The sequence below is a fragment of the Castor canadensis genome, chromosome 1 (assembly GCF_047511655.1).
Source record: "Castor canadensis chromosome 1, mCasCan1.hap1v2, whole genome shotgun sequence".
Taxonomy (NCBI): Eukaryota; Metazoa; Chordata; class Mammalia; order Rodentia; family Castoridae; genus Castor; species Castor canadensis.
The window spans coordinates 168,593,611-168,608,033 of NC_133386.1; the positions used below are offsets into that span (position 1 = coordinate 168,593,611).

The 14,423-nt window shown below is 32.1% G+C and overlaps 1 protein-coding gene across 1 annotated transcript in view; it reads right to left on the minus strand.

Annotated features, from left to right (window-relative positions):
• LOC109674440 (doublecortin domain-containing protein 1) overlaps nucleotides 1-14,423 on the minus strand; it is a 248,901-nt gene that overhangs the window by 161,654 nt on the left and 72,824 nt on the right. The window contains 1 exon segment of the mRNA XM_074043394.1: nucleotides 5,604-5,770. Coding sequence (XP_073899495.1) covers nucleotides 5,613-5,770 — 158 coding nt within the window. The 3' untranslated portion in view covers nucleotides 5,604-5,612.

Consider the following 14,423-nt stretch of genomic DNA (forward strand, 5'->3'; position numbering starts at 1 on the left):
TTAAATAAAATTTATTTTAAAGTACCATTTTAAAAGTAAGTTGGCCTGTATTTTTGAAGGTATGTTTAATATTAATAGTGAATAATTTTTATTAGAAGGCACTCAACTGAGATGCCATTCAAGCTTTCTGTTTTTACATAACTGTATTGCCATGCCAAAAAAACCTCTAAGTCTAATTTTTTTCCAAAGTGAGTTACTTAATAAATAGTTTTCATGATAAAAAGTTCAATTTAGAGCCAGAGATATATATTTGACATTTGGTAGTATAATTCTAAGAGAATTAGAGAAAAATACAGATTTGAAATTTTTTCTCCTGTGTATGCCAAGTCAAATGAAATGTTCCATGAAGATAAATGTGTCATGGATAAATGATGACAAGTAAACAGTATTTCAATATTACTTCTTGTTTTTCCACTGCCATTTCTCCCCCTTTCTGTAACAATTACCTATGCACTAACTCTAGATGGCAATATTGCACTTACTGTACTTTCAGAAAATCGTCAGAGTCGATCCCCACACATCCTCTTTATCAACATTTTATGTCCCATGGATCTATAGCCTCTTATTATAAGTGTAATGAAGCAGAAGTTATTGAAGCATTTTATTGATTGCTCAGATCACAAGTTTACTGCCATACTGAATTGGCACCTTACTCGCTGAAGCAAACTGCTGACACCTTTTTTAAAAAGTGACAACTACATCTATTTCATGACCAGAAATCCATTTTCATCTCTATCAAGACAAGAATGCAATTTTCACTTCATTTAACTGATGTTAGGCCTGCTCAAAGCATGACACTTAGAAAAAGACACAAGTTTAAGGTTCTTAAAATACTTCAAGTAACTAGAATGCAGCTTGGTTTCAGGAGAAAAAAAATCAACAATCACTGAAATCTATAAATAATCTAATATGTTAAAAGAAACTTATCAGAACCTTCAGAAGTAGTTTTCTTTTTGAAATGACTGCCACTCTACATTCATGCTTTTAACAGCAACTTATATTTATATATTAGATATTTTATTCAAAGGTTTCAAAGAACATTAAGAAATTTGTTCAAAATTGAAATATTTTAAATATTGCCCCAAAAAAGGCCAACTCAAGAAATAGCTCAATTTTTATTATATATACAGTATAGAAAAAGAAAGCAAAATAGTCTTCCAATAACACTATAACTAAAAAGTGATTTTGATTGACCTACACAAGATCTGAAAAGTCTTATATGAAAATAAAATACTAAGAAACCTTTAAAAATACTTTTTTGCAACGAATAAATTCTGCCAACACTAAATGTCAGTCAAGATTATATATCAAATAATAATATAATTATAGTCAGAATCAACTTGACTATAATTATATTATTATTTGATATATAATCATCAAACTTACTGAGAGTGTGGGTTTAAGTGAGGCAACATTAGTTTATACAATTTTTTAAACAAAATCTAAGTGCTTTGGGAGAGCTTAGTTTAGCATATTAATAAAATAAGTTTTAATTTTAAACTAAAAAAAATACTGAAGTTAAACATCTATTTCCTTATTTAACAATATGCCTACAAAATAAATCTAAAATATGTCTACAATTTAAATAATAAAGCCTAATTTTTTAAGCAGAAATCCAGTATCTAGGTTTCTAAACCCAAGGCATCAAATATGGAACTCAGAAATAGCATAGGACAGCATTCAAAAAAGTTACTTTGCTTAAATTAATACAGACCACATGTGCACACAAAAAAATTTTAATCACTCAAGCCAAAAATTACGTAGTTCTTAGAAAACTCTATTAAGTAACAATTTATTAATAATCATCCCAAGTAGACATTTCAAAATGAAATTAAAGAAATAAAACATTGCTCTGAAGCTTCAGATGTAAATAGAAATTGCTAGTGTTTTTCGATGTACTGCTAAAATTTAGAAAATGCCTCAAAATCTTAAAAAGTACTTCTGGATACTTTTGTTTAGTTATTTTGTTTAAAATAACTAAACAAATAAAATTTAATCTGCAACTTGATCATTCCTTTCCAAAGTGCTAAAAATTAGGAATATTATTTAAAACCTCCAAATTTCTTAATTTCATGGTAAATGCATTTTTTCCATCTTAAGCAGTGCAGAGACTATGACTCTTCATAATTAAGATGGTGCTTATGAAGACGTTATAGTTAGATATTCGTTTCCTTTCTTTCTTTCTGAGTTAAAAAAAATGACTATATAATCTATAACAATTAAGCTATACTGAGAATAGCTTTAAATGATTAAAATTGAAGTTTATGAGCTTGTTCAAAAGTTGTATTCTTTAAAAAAGGAAAAAAGTGCTAAGCATTCATTACCTAAAAATCTCTTAACAATTTTGTTGGTTGGAGCGGGGGTTGAAATTCAAAGTATCCAAATTGGGAAGAAATTTCCAGAAATGAAAGTTTCCCCAAATCACATTTGTACTCAACACTGCCCAACAGCCATTCCAAATAGTGATTTATATAGCTGCCTGGCCCAGTTCCATGGACTTTTATTCATCTTTACAGTATTTCTGAACAGACTGACATATTTTGTTTACTGACAGCGACTAAAAGCTCTACGTAGGATCATAAATAAAGAAGATTATGTTCAAAAATCACTAATATCATTTTAAAAGGTAGTGCAGGCTTGTGTTTTGGCCTCTGCTTGGCTGTGTTAGGCCTATGAATGACAGCTTCCCTGCTTGAAGCACACAGAAAGCACAGCCTTCCTCATTCACTGACAGGACTGCGGCCTTTTCACACGTTCCTTCCACAGCAGTGTTTGTCCCCAAACACTGGAACTCCACACAATGGCATTCCTACTTCAACACCCCCACCAACAGCACCACTACATAACAAGAATGCTAATGAGACGGAACAGACCCTGTCTCTGAAAGTGTTAAACACATTTCATAGGAAGCGTTTATGCTATTTCAAAGATTACCAATTAAATAGATTCTGCTTAGCTCTGAGCAATTTCTAAGATGTTTCCACTTTTAAGGAAATAAATGTGATAAATGTAAGACTAAGTGACTTTATGCTGTCTTAAATATAATATCTCATTTTAACACACACGAATCAGTATATATTTAAGACCATCCTAATGTAGTGTGCTTAATTCAGTTGCATGTTATAACAGCCAAGCTAAAGTTAAAAATTAAAAATGAGTAAATTGGTAAACATAAAAACCAGTAGCCCTGGCTTTTCTTTTAAAGCTATATTATCACAATTTCTTTAAAAGACATTTCCTTTGGGAATGTCAAAATTGAAAGTCTATAATCATTTGCCAAAGAGTAAAAGCACATGGTTTTTACATAGGGTATCAGAAATAGAATAAATGGAAATGATATGAAGAGTTAATATAATCCTATAATTGATAAACTTAGATCTATAAAGGAAATAGGAACCATTATTCACTTGCATTTCGCCTGTCTAGTGATTCCTTAACACAATTTTAGATAAAACTAAATAGAAAAAGCTATCCCAGAGGTCAAATGAAGTAAATGCAGTCCAAATAAAGTTCATTAATGCTAACAGGGATATTTGGTAAGAAATCCTACTTATGAATAAAGATATTGCCAGGCTTAACATTTAATCAGGGATGGCCTAATAATGGTATCACTGTGACTTTTCTAAACATTGTAGATAATTTAATATTAAGCCATGGTATAACAACTAAGTCATGGAAAAGAGACTCAAGAATACCTATAATTGACCAGGACTAAAGATACAGAAATGTACATGGAAATGCAAAATTGGAAAGTTTCCAGTCCTTTTCTTCATTTTTATATTTTAAAATAAAACTTAAACAAAAGTATATTGCAAAGCTTTAAATTGTTACAACTTAGTGTAAATAAAAGGTTTAGGTAGAAATACAAAACACCTAGGTTGTTAAGTATTCTTATATTTTGCATAATGCTGAAATTCTCATAGGTTAGTCAAACAATTTTGAGCAAACTAAAAATGTTACATTTTGTTTATATTTATATTTAATGAAATATACTTTCGCCAATTTTGAGTCCTAAAGAAATTCTTTAAATCAAAACAGTAATTCTCAAGACTCTTCTTCTCTCACAATGCAAAACTCTTTTAAATCGAGTAGTCTTTTAAATCTGCTTATACTTATTTAAATTTTAAATGTTTAGGCTAGCAGGAGAAAAACATCCATTACTTTCTGAGATTTTTTTTTTAATCTTGACCATCCTCACTTTTAACAAAACTTACAAAATATTTGTCTTTAGAATTGATTTAAATTTTGCCTTTCTTTCATTGGAAAAATAGTCTCCTGTTTTATTTAATATTAAACAACTTTAAATCCTCCAATAACTGGATTCAAACCATATAACATCAAATAAATGATTAATCCACTTTATAATATTATATATTAAAATTAAATAATATTTCCACTTAAAACAAGTTAAACACAATAAAATATACTAGTTTTAAAAAAATCCTATCTTCATAAAAAGCATAAAGTTTGGATTTTTTTATTAATTATGAATTTTTATATTTATTATGAATAGACTTCTATATGATAATTAGCAATCCATTTCTGGATCCACTGAAATAAATTAAAGGGCAAACCAAACACATTTTCCTTATAAAAGTTTCTCTCAGGAAATATTTCTTGATAGCTCTGGATTCCTTAGTTCAACACTTTCTTCCAGTCTTTTCCAAACCAGACAGAAGGAGGTGCTGTGTGAACACTGAGACTGACATTTCATTCCACTGCCTTCCCCTTCCTCTCTGTATGCAGAAAGCAGCATGATGCTTTCAAAATATTCATTTTTCAGCAGCCTGTGGCCTGAGATAATGAGACCAGTCCTAAACTGGCATCTCCCAGTTCTAAGCTTAAAACTTAGTCCTTACTTAACATGGTAAAAATGCATGCTTCACTTACGTCTAAGTGCAGAGGATTTTTAAATGTTGGAACTCCATTTTTATTTTTCAAATGGTATCAATGATTCTGCTTTATAATGTGAATCCTACTTTAAGGTAAATCAAAAGTCCCTGTAAGTAGCTATTAAAATATCAGTCTTTGCACACAACTATGGAATGGATATGTAGATATTAAAAGATAAAATTTAGCTTATTCTGGTTTAAATACACTAATTCTACTTTTATACTTTGGCTTCTGAAACACACAAGTCAAATAAACATAAATCAAATAAGTTACTCTTGACTTGAAGTTAATGCATTATTTCATTTCTCAAGAATGTGATTTGTTTTATTTTAACCTAATTTCTACAATAGTAATCTGATTTTACCCTAAAATGAAACAGGAGGCTAAACCTTCAAATGATTAGGAGCTACTAATTTTCTTATTTAAAGTAAATGTCTATAGAATTTCCACATAAGTAGTTGCCTTTGCTTTGCACAGTATACAGCAAGAGAAGATGAGACATATGACATCCCATACCAAAAGACAGATACAATTAGCCCCATTATTGTTGGCTTTGAGATTATTAGAAGCATTTTGGCTCCCTAACAGGTACTCAGTTCACAAAATACATGTCACAGTTCTCTTATGACGCAATGCCAATCATTGCCTCTATACAACCAAGTACATTTTAAAAATATATAATAAATCAGTTTTAAAAGAGGGTGACTCACCTGTTTGTATTATTTTTTTGCAGACTTTAATCGTTCATACAAGGCCAAAAGAACTCCTTGGATGTACATCTTAGCTCCTGAGGGGCTGAAACCTTCTCCCTTAGAGACCCAAAGTGGTCCCCACAAAGGTGTGATGGAATTTTGCAGGCATTTTTCAAGCACAGGAACTATTCAAGAAAAGAAGGGAAAAACATTCTTTTGACCTGACTGAAATACACTGCCTGGAACACAGCACCAATATCAGAGCTAACTCTTAACATCTATTATTTATATCTGACCTGGATTAAGTCTTAGAGAGGCAATTCCTGTATTACTAGTGGCCACCATGAAGGATGTATTTATATTGAGACACCCCCCATGCAAGACTCATAAGCTTTGTGAGCACACCTGAATAGTTCTGAAGTGTGTCTAACTAGCTGCACAGAGTGTCATGGTGTGCACTGATTGCCTTATCTTCTCATTTATCACAGATGAGTTGGAACCAACCTTGCTGAAATCTACTTGCATTGTCCTGATAAAATTGTAAGATCCGTGTTGTTTCTGTATATAGCTTCCTGTAGAGGAATCTATCTACCTAAAACATCGCATCTGGAAATTATTCATAAAATATAATCCATACCTTTATAAGCCATCCTATTCCAGGCTTGTCCTTACATAACCATTCCTTAAATAACCCATATAACAGGGTGGCAAGACTGTTTAAAAATAAGGGGAGAATCTTAAGTAGACATTTTATCATACCTTTTTGTTTATAAGTTCCTGGGATATAAACTGGTCAAGGACTTAGGAATGCTATTTCAGCACGAGCTTTGTAAACAAATAAAGGATATTTATTTGTGTGCTTGCAATGCAACATCCATATGGACTTGACAGACATGTTTATACTCTTTCACACGATTAGCTTATAAAGTCTTTCTAGTGTAAAATAGTCAAATAACATGACAGCTAGCTAATATTTTTCAAGATTTAATTTTCCTATGAAAAAACAAGAAATAAAATCTTAGGCACACTTGGAAAACACAGAAAGATGAAATTATTTCACTTTTTAAACTCGGTCTTTAAATGTACACATGTGATTCAAATATAAACATACAAAATAGTTACATATCTTTTTTTTTTACTGGAGAAAAGATTTACATATCTTGGCTACCTTATTCTGGTACATGTTTCGACTTGAAAAAAGGAATCGAATAGATAGCCTCCAAATAGGTCTGTGCCATTGGTTGTGTTATATGTTGCATATTTCATGCAGAGAAGCCTGCATAGCAATGTGGAGACTGAATTACAATTAGGTTCAGCTGAGTGGCTGAGCGGCTGAGTTATGCAAATGGCCTTTGCTCCTGGTATTCTGCTGAATTCTGCTCTTAGTAAAAAAGTTATGCATTTTGTGGCACCAAGTCCTACAATCTCTACCAAAGCACAACTTAAAGTCTAATATATTCAGCAATTAGAAGAATGTTGGAGAGAGAATTTTAAGATTTTCTACTATTATAATAAAGTTAAAAGGAAATTATGACCCAATGATTATTTAGATATCTTTTTGGATGTATGCATAAAATTTACTCATCCAGTTTGAGAAGCAAATTCCTGAAATTCACCTATCAATCCTATTTTCATGCTCTTGGAGAAAATGCTTTTCTCTATAAAGTTTATCATAGCAGGTGCCTCAAGCTTTTAAAAAATACAAGATCACATATACTATGAAATAAAATCTGAAAGAGTAAGTTATTTTCAGAATCATAACTCTTTAAACTTTCAAAAAATGTATAAAACAAATCAACCTTGATTATAGTTTTTCCTAAAGAAAGTTTAAGAATCATCAGCACTTTTAGTTTACTTCCACAACTTTCATCTTTTGCCATGTATTCGATTTTAATTTATACACCTTTAATTGGTACACTCATTTACCCTAGTATACTTTTGAACATTAAAAAGCACTACCTACATAGGTGTTAAATTGAAATAAAGTCAAATAAATTGTGAAATAGTTGATAAAAGATTTACATTTTGATCTTAAATTTAAACCTGAGAAATTTTTATCAAATCCACCACTCTTTTCATCTATGCTTGTCACAAAATAACTTTTGATTCTTTATGTCAACCTGACAGATGCCAAAAAAAAGTACTAGATTTTCTAACACAAGCTCTAATTTTTCCAGAGTTTGTTTTCTCCGTAAGAATTTAAGAACAAATGTACAACTTGGAGAAAAATTAAAATTGTGCCACAATGTAAGCAGTGTCAGAATTGACACTGGATGGAAACTAGCTCCCATGCTCCACATGATTTATGTAATTAGGAACACTATGGAAACCAGAAACAGTAAACGCAAAGAAAGCAGTATTCACAAGCAGGTTTTATAAGGGACTTCAGAATCTGCTCTGAACTTGTTGAATAATCTGTTCAGTATTCCAGAATCTCCCTGCTGGAAGCAGGGTCCTCATTATAACCACAAGCACTAATAAAGGTTAGCCTCTGAACTAGGGATTAGAAGCTCTTTCTTTTTTGGAAGCTGCAAACTAGTAACTTTGATGATCTTCTTGAAAAGGAAGACAAAGCACACTCCAGGAACAAACAATGTTTCCACTAAGTAGGAAGGTACAGAAAACATAAGAAAATGATATGCCTAAATACTTGGAAAGGAAATATAAATCTGCCTAATGTGTTATATTGAGAAAATAAAATACATTAAGCAGTTGGAATTAAAGAACTCTTCATTTAAAAAAAGGAGCCTTGGTCTAAGATGTAGTTTTAAAATATAAGTGAATAATTGAGGATTTTTTTCTAAGTCACTTGACTTTTCAACCCTAGCCATAGATTTTAACAAGGATATGAGTTTATTTGTTTGTCTTAGTTTTACTGGGTATTCATAACATTCTATACCAAAGAAGAGCTCATAAGAGTTCTTAGCCAATGGCTTTCCTCTATTATGTAGTTATCCTTTTCTGAAGCAAAACTTCATTCTATGAAAGACTGTTATATAAATATATGCAAGAAATTAGGGCAATGATGTGGAAAGGTCAATAGACATACTTCAGCCTTAAAAAAAAAAAAAAAGCACAAACTCACATGCTACTATGAGCTAGCAAAACCTAAGGTAGATAAGCTAACCAATGGGAAAAAATGCCTTTCCCATGGAGTGAGCCCCAGGATGTTATTTCTGTGTCCTTCCCATCATGAGCTTCTCTCTCTTCAAACTGCTACTCAGAAATATTTCCTCACTCAAGAAGGTTAGACTATGTTTCTTTAAGCCAGGTGCTGGTGGTTCATGCCTGTAAATCATAGTTACTTAAGAGGGTAAGATCAGGAAGATCATGATTCCAGGCAAAAAAGTTTGTGAGACCCCTTTTCAATGGAAAAAAGCTGAGTGAAGAGTTACGAACCTTCATCCCAGTGATAGCAGGAAGCATAAATAGGAGGCTCGTGGTCCAGGCTAGCCTGGGCAAAAAGTGAGATCCTGTCTCAAAAATAACCAAAGCAAAAAGGGGTGGAGGTGTAGCTCAAGCTGTAAAGTGCCTTCCTAGCAAGAGAGAAGTTCTGAAAGGGAGTTCAATCTCCAGTACTGCCCCCCCAAAAGGTAATCTTCCCTCAAATATGCATGCATCAGGCAAATGGGATTATTCCACTGGGATCATTTCTACCACTAGAAAAATGAAATGTTATGTCAGTAGTTGTTTTTTATCCATTTTTTTAAAAACAGGACTTCTTTTTAATTTATTCATTTATTTGGCGGTACTGGGGTTTGAACTCAGGGCCTCATGCTTGCTAGGCAGGCACTCTACCGGTTGAGCCACTCTACCAATCCTTTTTTATCCATTTTGTTTAAACTTGGTTTATGAATTTAGAGAGATTTAAAATTAATCTAATAATTTTAATGGTTTTACAACTAAGACTGTGGATGTTGGGAAATAGAGCATGTGGCCAAAACCAGTAATTTCATTGGATAGAGCTAATACTGAGCATCATGGGTAAATAGATCAAATGAGCAAAAGTAGCAAGTATATTAACTACACAACTAGCAACTGATAATCTTTCTCACTCATGCTGTTCCACTTCCTTTGCATTTCTTTGTACTTTTTTTTAATCTGTTAATATATTCATGTCTTTCAAGGGTAGATTCAAATGTACCTCTTCTGATAAAATATCATGTTATTTATTCAGAATTAATTACTCCCTCCTAGAGGCTTCTTATAGCATTTTTGTATTTTTATTTTTCCCTTATTCATTTATATCCATCCTTATCTTCTCCCTTCCCACTTCCTTCCTTCACTAAATCCTTTGGAGATCATGATGGGTTTCTCTTAATTGTTGTTCTTACTTTTATTTCATTTTTACTTAAAAAAATTAGATATGTTTATGGGATCTAATGTGATGTATATATCGTGGAATGATCAAATCAGGCTAATTAGTATATCAGGTCAAGGTGTCTTTTAATTTGGAAAAAAATAATGCTCAATAACTATCTAATGGATTAAAAAAGTACTTCATATATAGTGTGGACAGCCTTTTAGATAAGTTTTAAGATCATGAGTATAAGTATACAAAATTACTCAGAACCTGTAACTTTCTATAACAATAACATTTTTATCAAAATTTGATAAATGAACATGACTATACAAGAATTTCAGGCACATTTAGGTTTTCTTTCTTTCTTTCTTTTTTTCTTTTGGTGGTACTGATACTCAGGGCCTCACACTTGCTAGGCAGGCACTCTACCACTGAGCCACTCCACAGGCCCTCAAGCACATTTAGGGTATGTAAAATTATTTTACTTTAATGTTCCTTATAATATTTTTAAGATTTAGAAGGTAAAATAAACAAAACAAACAGGAAAAAAAACCACATGAGCTTAATAATGAAGCATGAACTAGCCAGAAAACTAGAGATGGGTATTCTTAAAAGTCCTTGGAAACCCTTTTATGCTGCCCTGTTATAAATCATACTTCTATAGGAAAAAAACACAGAATAAAATTTAAATAACAGAGCAATAATACTAGATTGAGATCAAAATAACTATTTAAATAAGGGTAATTCCCTCCAAGGACATCAAATGCAATGAATTCAAATGCTAAACACCAAAATAAACAGCTCAGCCTTCAAAAAGATCTTATGTTAAAACCATTTCATCACTAATAAAAAGTTCCAACATTTGGATACATGATGGTTGCAGAGCCAAAAACCCCTCTAGAGAGAAACCCCAAAGCTAATGGAACTTATCAATGAGACTGGAATGTTCTATCAAGATCTAATAGCTAGGACTATACATCTCCCTCTCCTAAAGCAACATCTTACATTGAAAGAGGTACTTTGACTACTTCATTTGAATGTAGTATGAAACCAAAAAATAATCAGGATTTTTTATTAATGTATTTTCAAAAAGCACAAGAATTAATCAAAGGCTTTAATGACCTGCTCTCAATTTCAAATTAAAATTCATGCCAATTAAAAATCCAGAATTATAATTTACATAATACTCTAATTTTCACATTTCAGTCAGAGTACATGAGACTATGAAAGAAAAGTACAGCCCAGAGCAGTTACCTATAAAAAAAACCTCTATATGCTCTGCGATGGCAAGCTGTTGACTTCAGCCTCAAAAACTACTCATTGTTAGCAGGATGTTGTTTAGAAATACATTAAGACATTGGAAATTTCCCCCCAATTAGGTGGAATTTATTTTTTAAAATGAAGTTGACCTAAAATGTCTTTTTTGGACAATACAAAGTGTGTTCTTAAAAGATACTAAGAGACTGCTTCCCAGTTCAGGAAGTATGCCTACAGGGAGTCTGAGCCAGTGCCAAGGTATGTGTGTGTTTTAATGTTCCTTATCCCCTTTAGGTAACATTAGAAAGCTCCTGGTCCCAGAACAACTAGCAGACACTACTGTAAAGCATGGTCTTCTGAAAGGTTGAATGATGGAGAGCATCCTATCTTCTATGTTGCTTGATTTATATCTGTGTATTTTTATTCAAACAAAACAAAACTAACAGCTGCTGTGTACTTTTGTTTACATGCTGTATGTCAAATCTTATTGTCCCTAAGGTACTTATGAGAAAAGATTTAGCAGTCATTTTCTTAAATACTGATGCCTACCCAAATTTGGATATTTCCTCCACTGAACAAAATGACAAGCACACGATTGCTATACTTAGAGCAATCTTTCACAGTTGCTTTAGTTTATCAGTGATCCTATTAAACTGACGGTATATTGCCTGTGGGGTCTACAGTGTTATCATACTGCTGAAAGAGACATTGATTTGTATGATAGGATCAAATAGAACAGAGACGCACTGGAGAAAAGAATTTCTCAGGTCATATTGTTTTTTACCTGAGTAAAATTTAATTTGGACTTTATGACCTTTACAGGACACCTGGTTATTTTAATTGTTGAAATGTGGATGAACGTTGACATTGGGGCATAGAAAGTATAAAATCTTAGAAAAGTCCCCTCTGTTTTGAAAATGCAGCCTGAGTCATGTCTTTTCTTAAACCGAACGAAGTAGCTGTGCATTAAATATGCTGGCACATCTTCTGCTTGAGCAAGTGGACCGAAATGGTGTGAATTGTTAATGCCTTGCTGCTTTGGTTCACGGCTTGTGATTGATCATTTGTAACTATATCTACTCCTTGTTCCATGAAATCAAGTATGGAGTAATGGGTTCATCAGATTTTGGGGTTAAATTGAGAGTGAAGAGGTACTGTGTGTGGAAATAAGAGTTGCCATGTTCAGGGCTGGCCTTGTAACAGCATGGAATCTAAAGGCGATATTCAAAACCACTTCACTCATCATACGCTTACTGATTCTGAATAGGGCCCATTTGCAGGGGACATTTGGTACTTTTCCAATACGCTTTATGCCTCTTTCTACTTCCACCACCATGCACATCTTTTTTTCATACACCCCCAGTAGCACATTGGTAGAACAGGTCAGCATACACAATTCATTTATTTAAATGACTTGATTTATACAAGTAAAATAAGCTGGGATTCTATTGTCTGAATCTTGCCTTTCCCCTCAACAAAAATAATATTGTGTGTGTCTTTGAAAATATAAGCATTTTGTGAACTCAATTTCTTGACCATCCAAAATATCTGATATTTAGTAATGAGTTAAAATAGCTTAACTGGACTGGTATGTGTGAAACTTAAGATTGCTCAGAGAAATACTGAGAACTAACTATATCTGAATCTATTTTTATGTGACAGTGGTCTATACCAACACACAAAAATTGAATATATATGACATACTTTTATAAACTTTAAAGCTCTATTCAGAAATTCAAAGTACTTTGCTAGAAATTTTAGAAAATATAAAACATGAAATTCAACAGATAAATTTAACAAAAATTAGAAGTAAGGGCCTTTAGAAATACCATTGTACACTTGCTTGCTCTAATAATTAACACTTTTATTATTTTAGATTATTTTTGGTTATTTATATTAGTATCCCAAAAAGTTTAACCCAAATTTTAAATGAGGCACAAATTAACTTTTAAACTAATAAGAAATGATTCAATAGAAAATACAGTAAAACTTAGGAACAAAAATTAAGTATACAAAGCACTTACATATGTAAATGACATTCAAGTGCAAGCTAATTATAAAAGACTCAAAATCCTACTGTTAAATTGTTCAGTGTCACTAAAACAAATCTCAAAAATGTAGCTAATCTTTTTTGTTTTTCTTTTAAGTGTTAAAAAGCAGGAAAACCAATAATAACTGCAATAAACATACCTAATTCAGAGAGATCTACGCATCAGCTAATGTTAGTAAAGCAGTTGTGTCCCCTTAAATGCAAATGATAAGTCAATACATCACTTACATTTAAAAATTTTATTTAGGATGTAACATATATATGTCATGAATGATAGATATTTGAAATGTGACAGATACTTGAAATGTGGCAGGCTAAATGTCTTAATAGTTTCATCAATTACAATGGAGGGCTCCTTTTGAGATATTTTTCTCAATGTTTGTTTCACAATAATAGAATCTTCTATAATAAAAATTTTACATATTTTTGTCTAATTTTCTTTTTCTCTTCCAAAAACTCTTCAGAGAAAGAAAATCAACCTTTTCTGAGTCCTACTCTTTTAAATGGACAGCTTTGTAAGAAATTATTTTATAATAGATAGCAAGAGTTAAGCTATTTGTCCCCATACAATTATATTTACTACAATATATTTTATAATGAACTTCTGGGATCGTGGCGGAGTCATTAAAGTCAGAGTAATATTTTTGGTGTTCAAGTTCAAAGACTAATAACAAATAAGAGACCTGAAAACCTAAACACAGAAAGACACACTCCATGAGAAGGAAGAGAGAGCACAGATTTGGTTTAAAATTGTATGAAATAATGACACAAGTTTATCCCAACAAAACCTAGGAGTGATGATCATATCCTCACAAAGATAAAAAAGTCTAAGTTTTAAAGATTAAAGGGAATTTCTGACAGAAACAAAAGCATCTATGAGTACATTAGACAGCTCTGTGAGTGTTCATGTCACACAATTATGAATTCTCCTGTTTAATAGAAGATGACAGTGATCCAATTATAATGGAAGGGCTCCAACTGTCACCAAAAGGTTTTTTTAAAAATACTAATATTTTCTGTAGATCAATAGTAAATATCAATCAGTAATTACTTAGGACATTCTGTTTTTGACTAAGCAACAAGGGCAGCACAAGTCTGTTGCCTAGAAACCAGTGGAAGCCACTGAGGACCATTTCTAAGGAACCTTAAGGCCAAAGGAAAGTCACAGAGCATATAGTTCCAAAGTCTGTAGACTTGGCCTGAGCTACTTTTTTCTAATCCAGAGTAG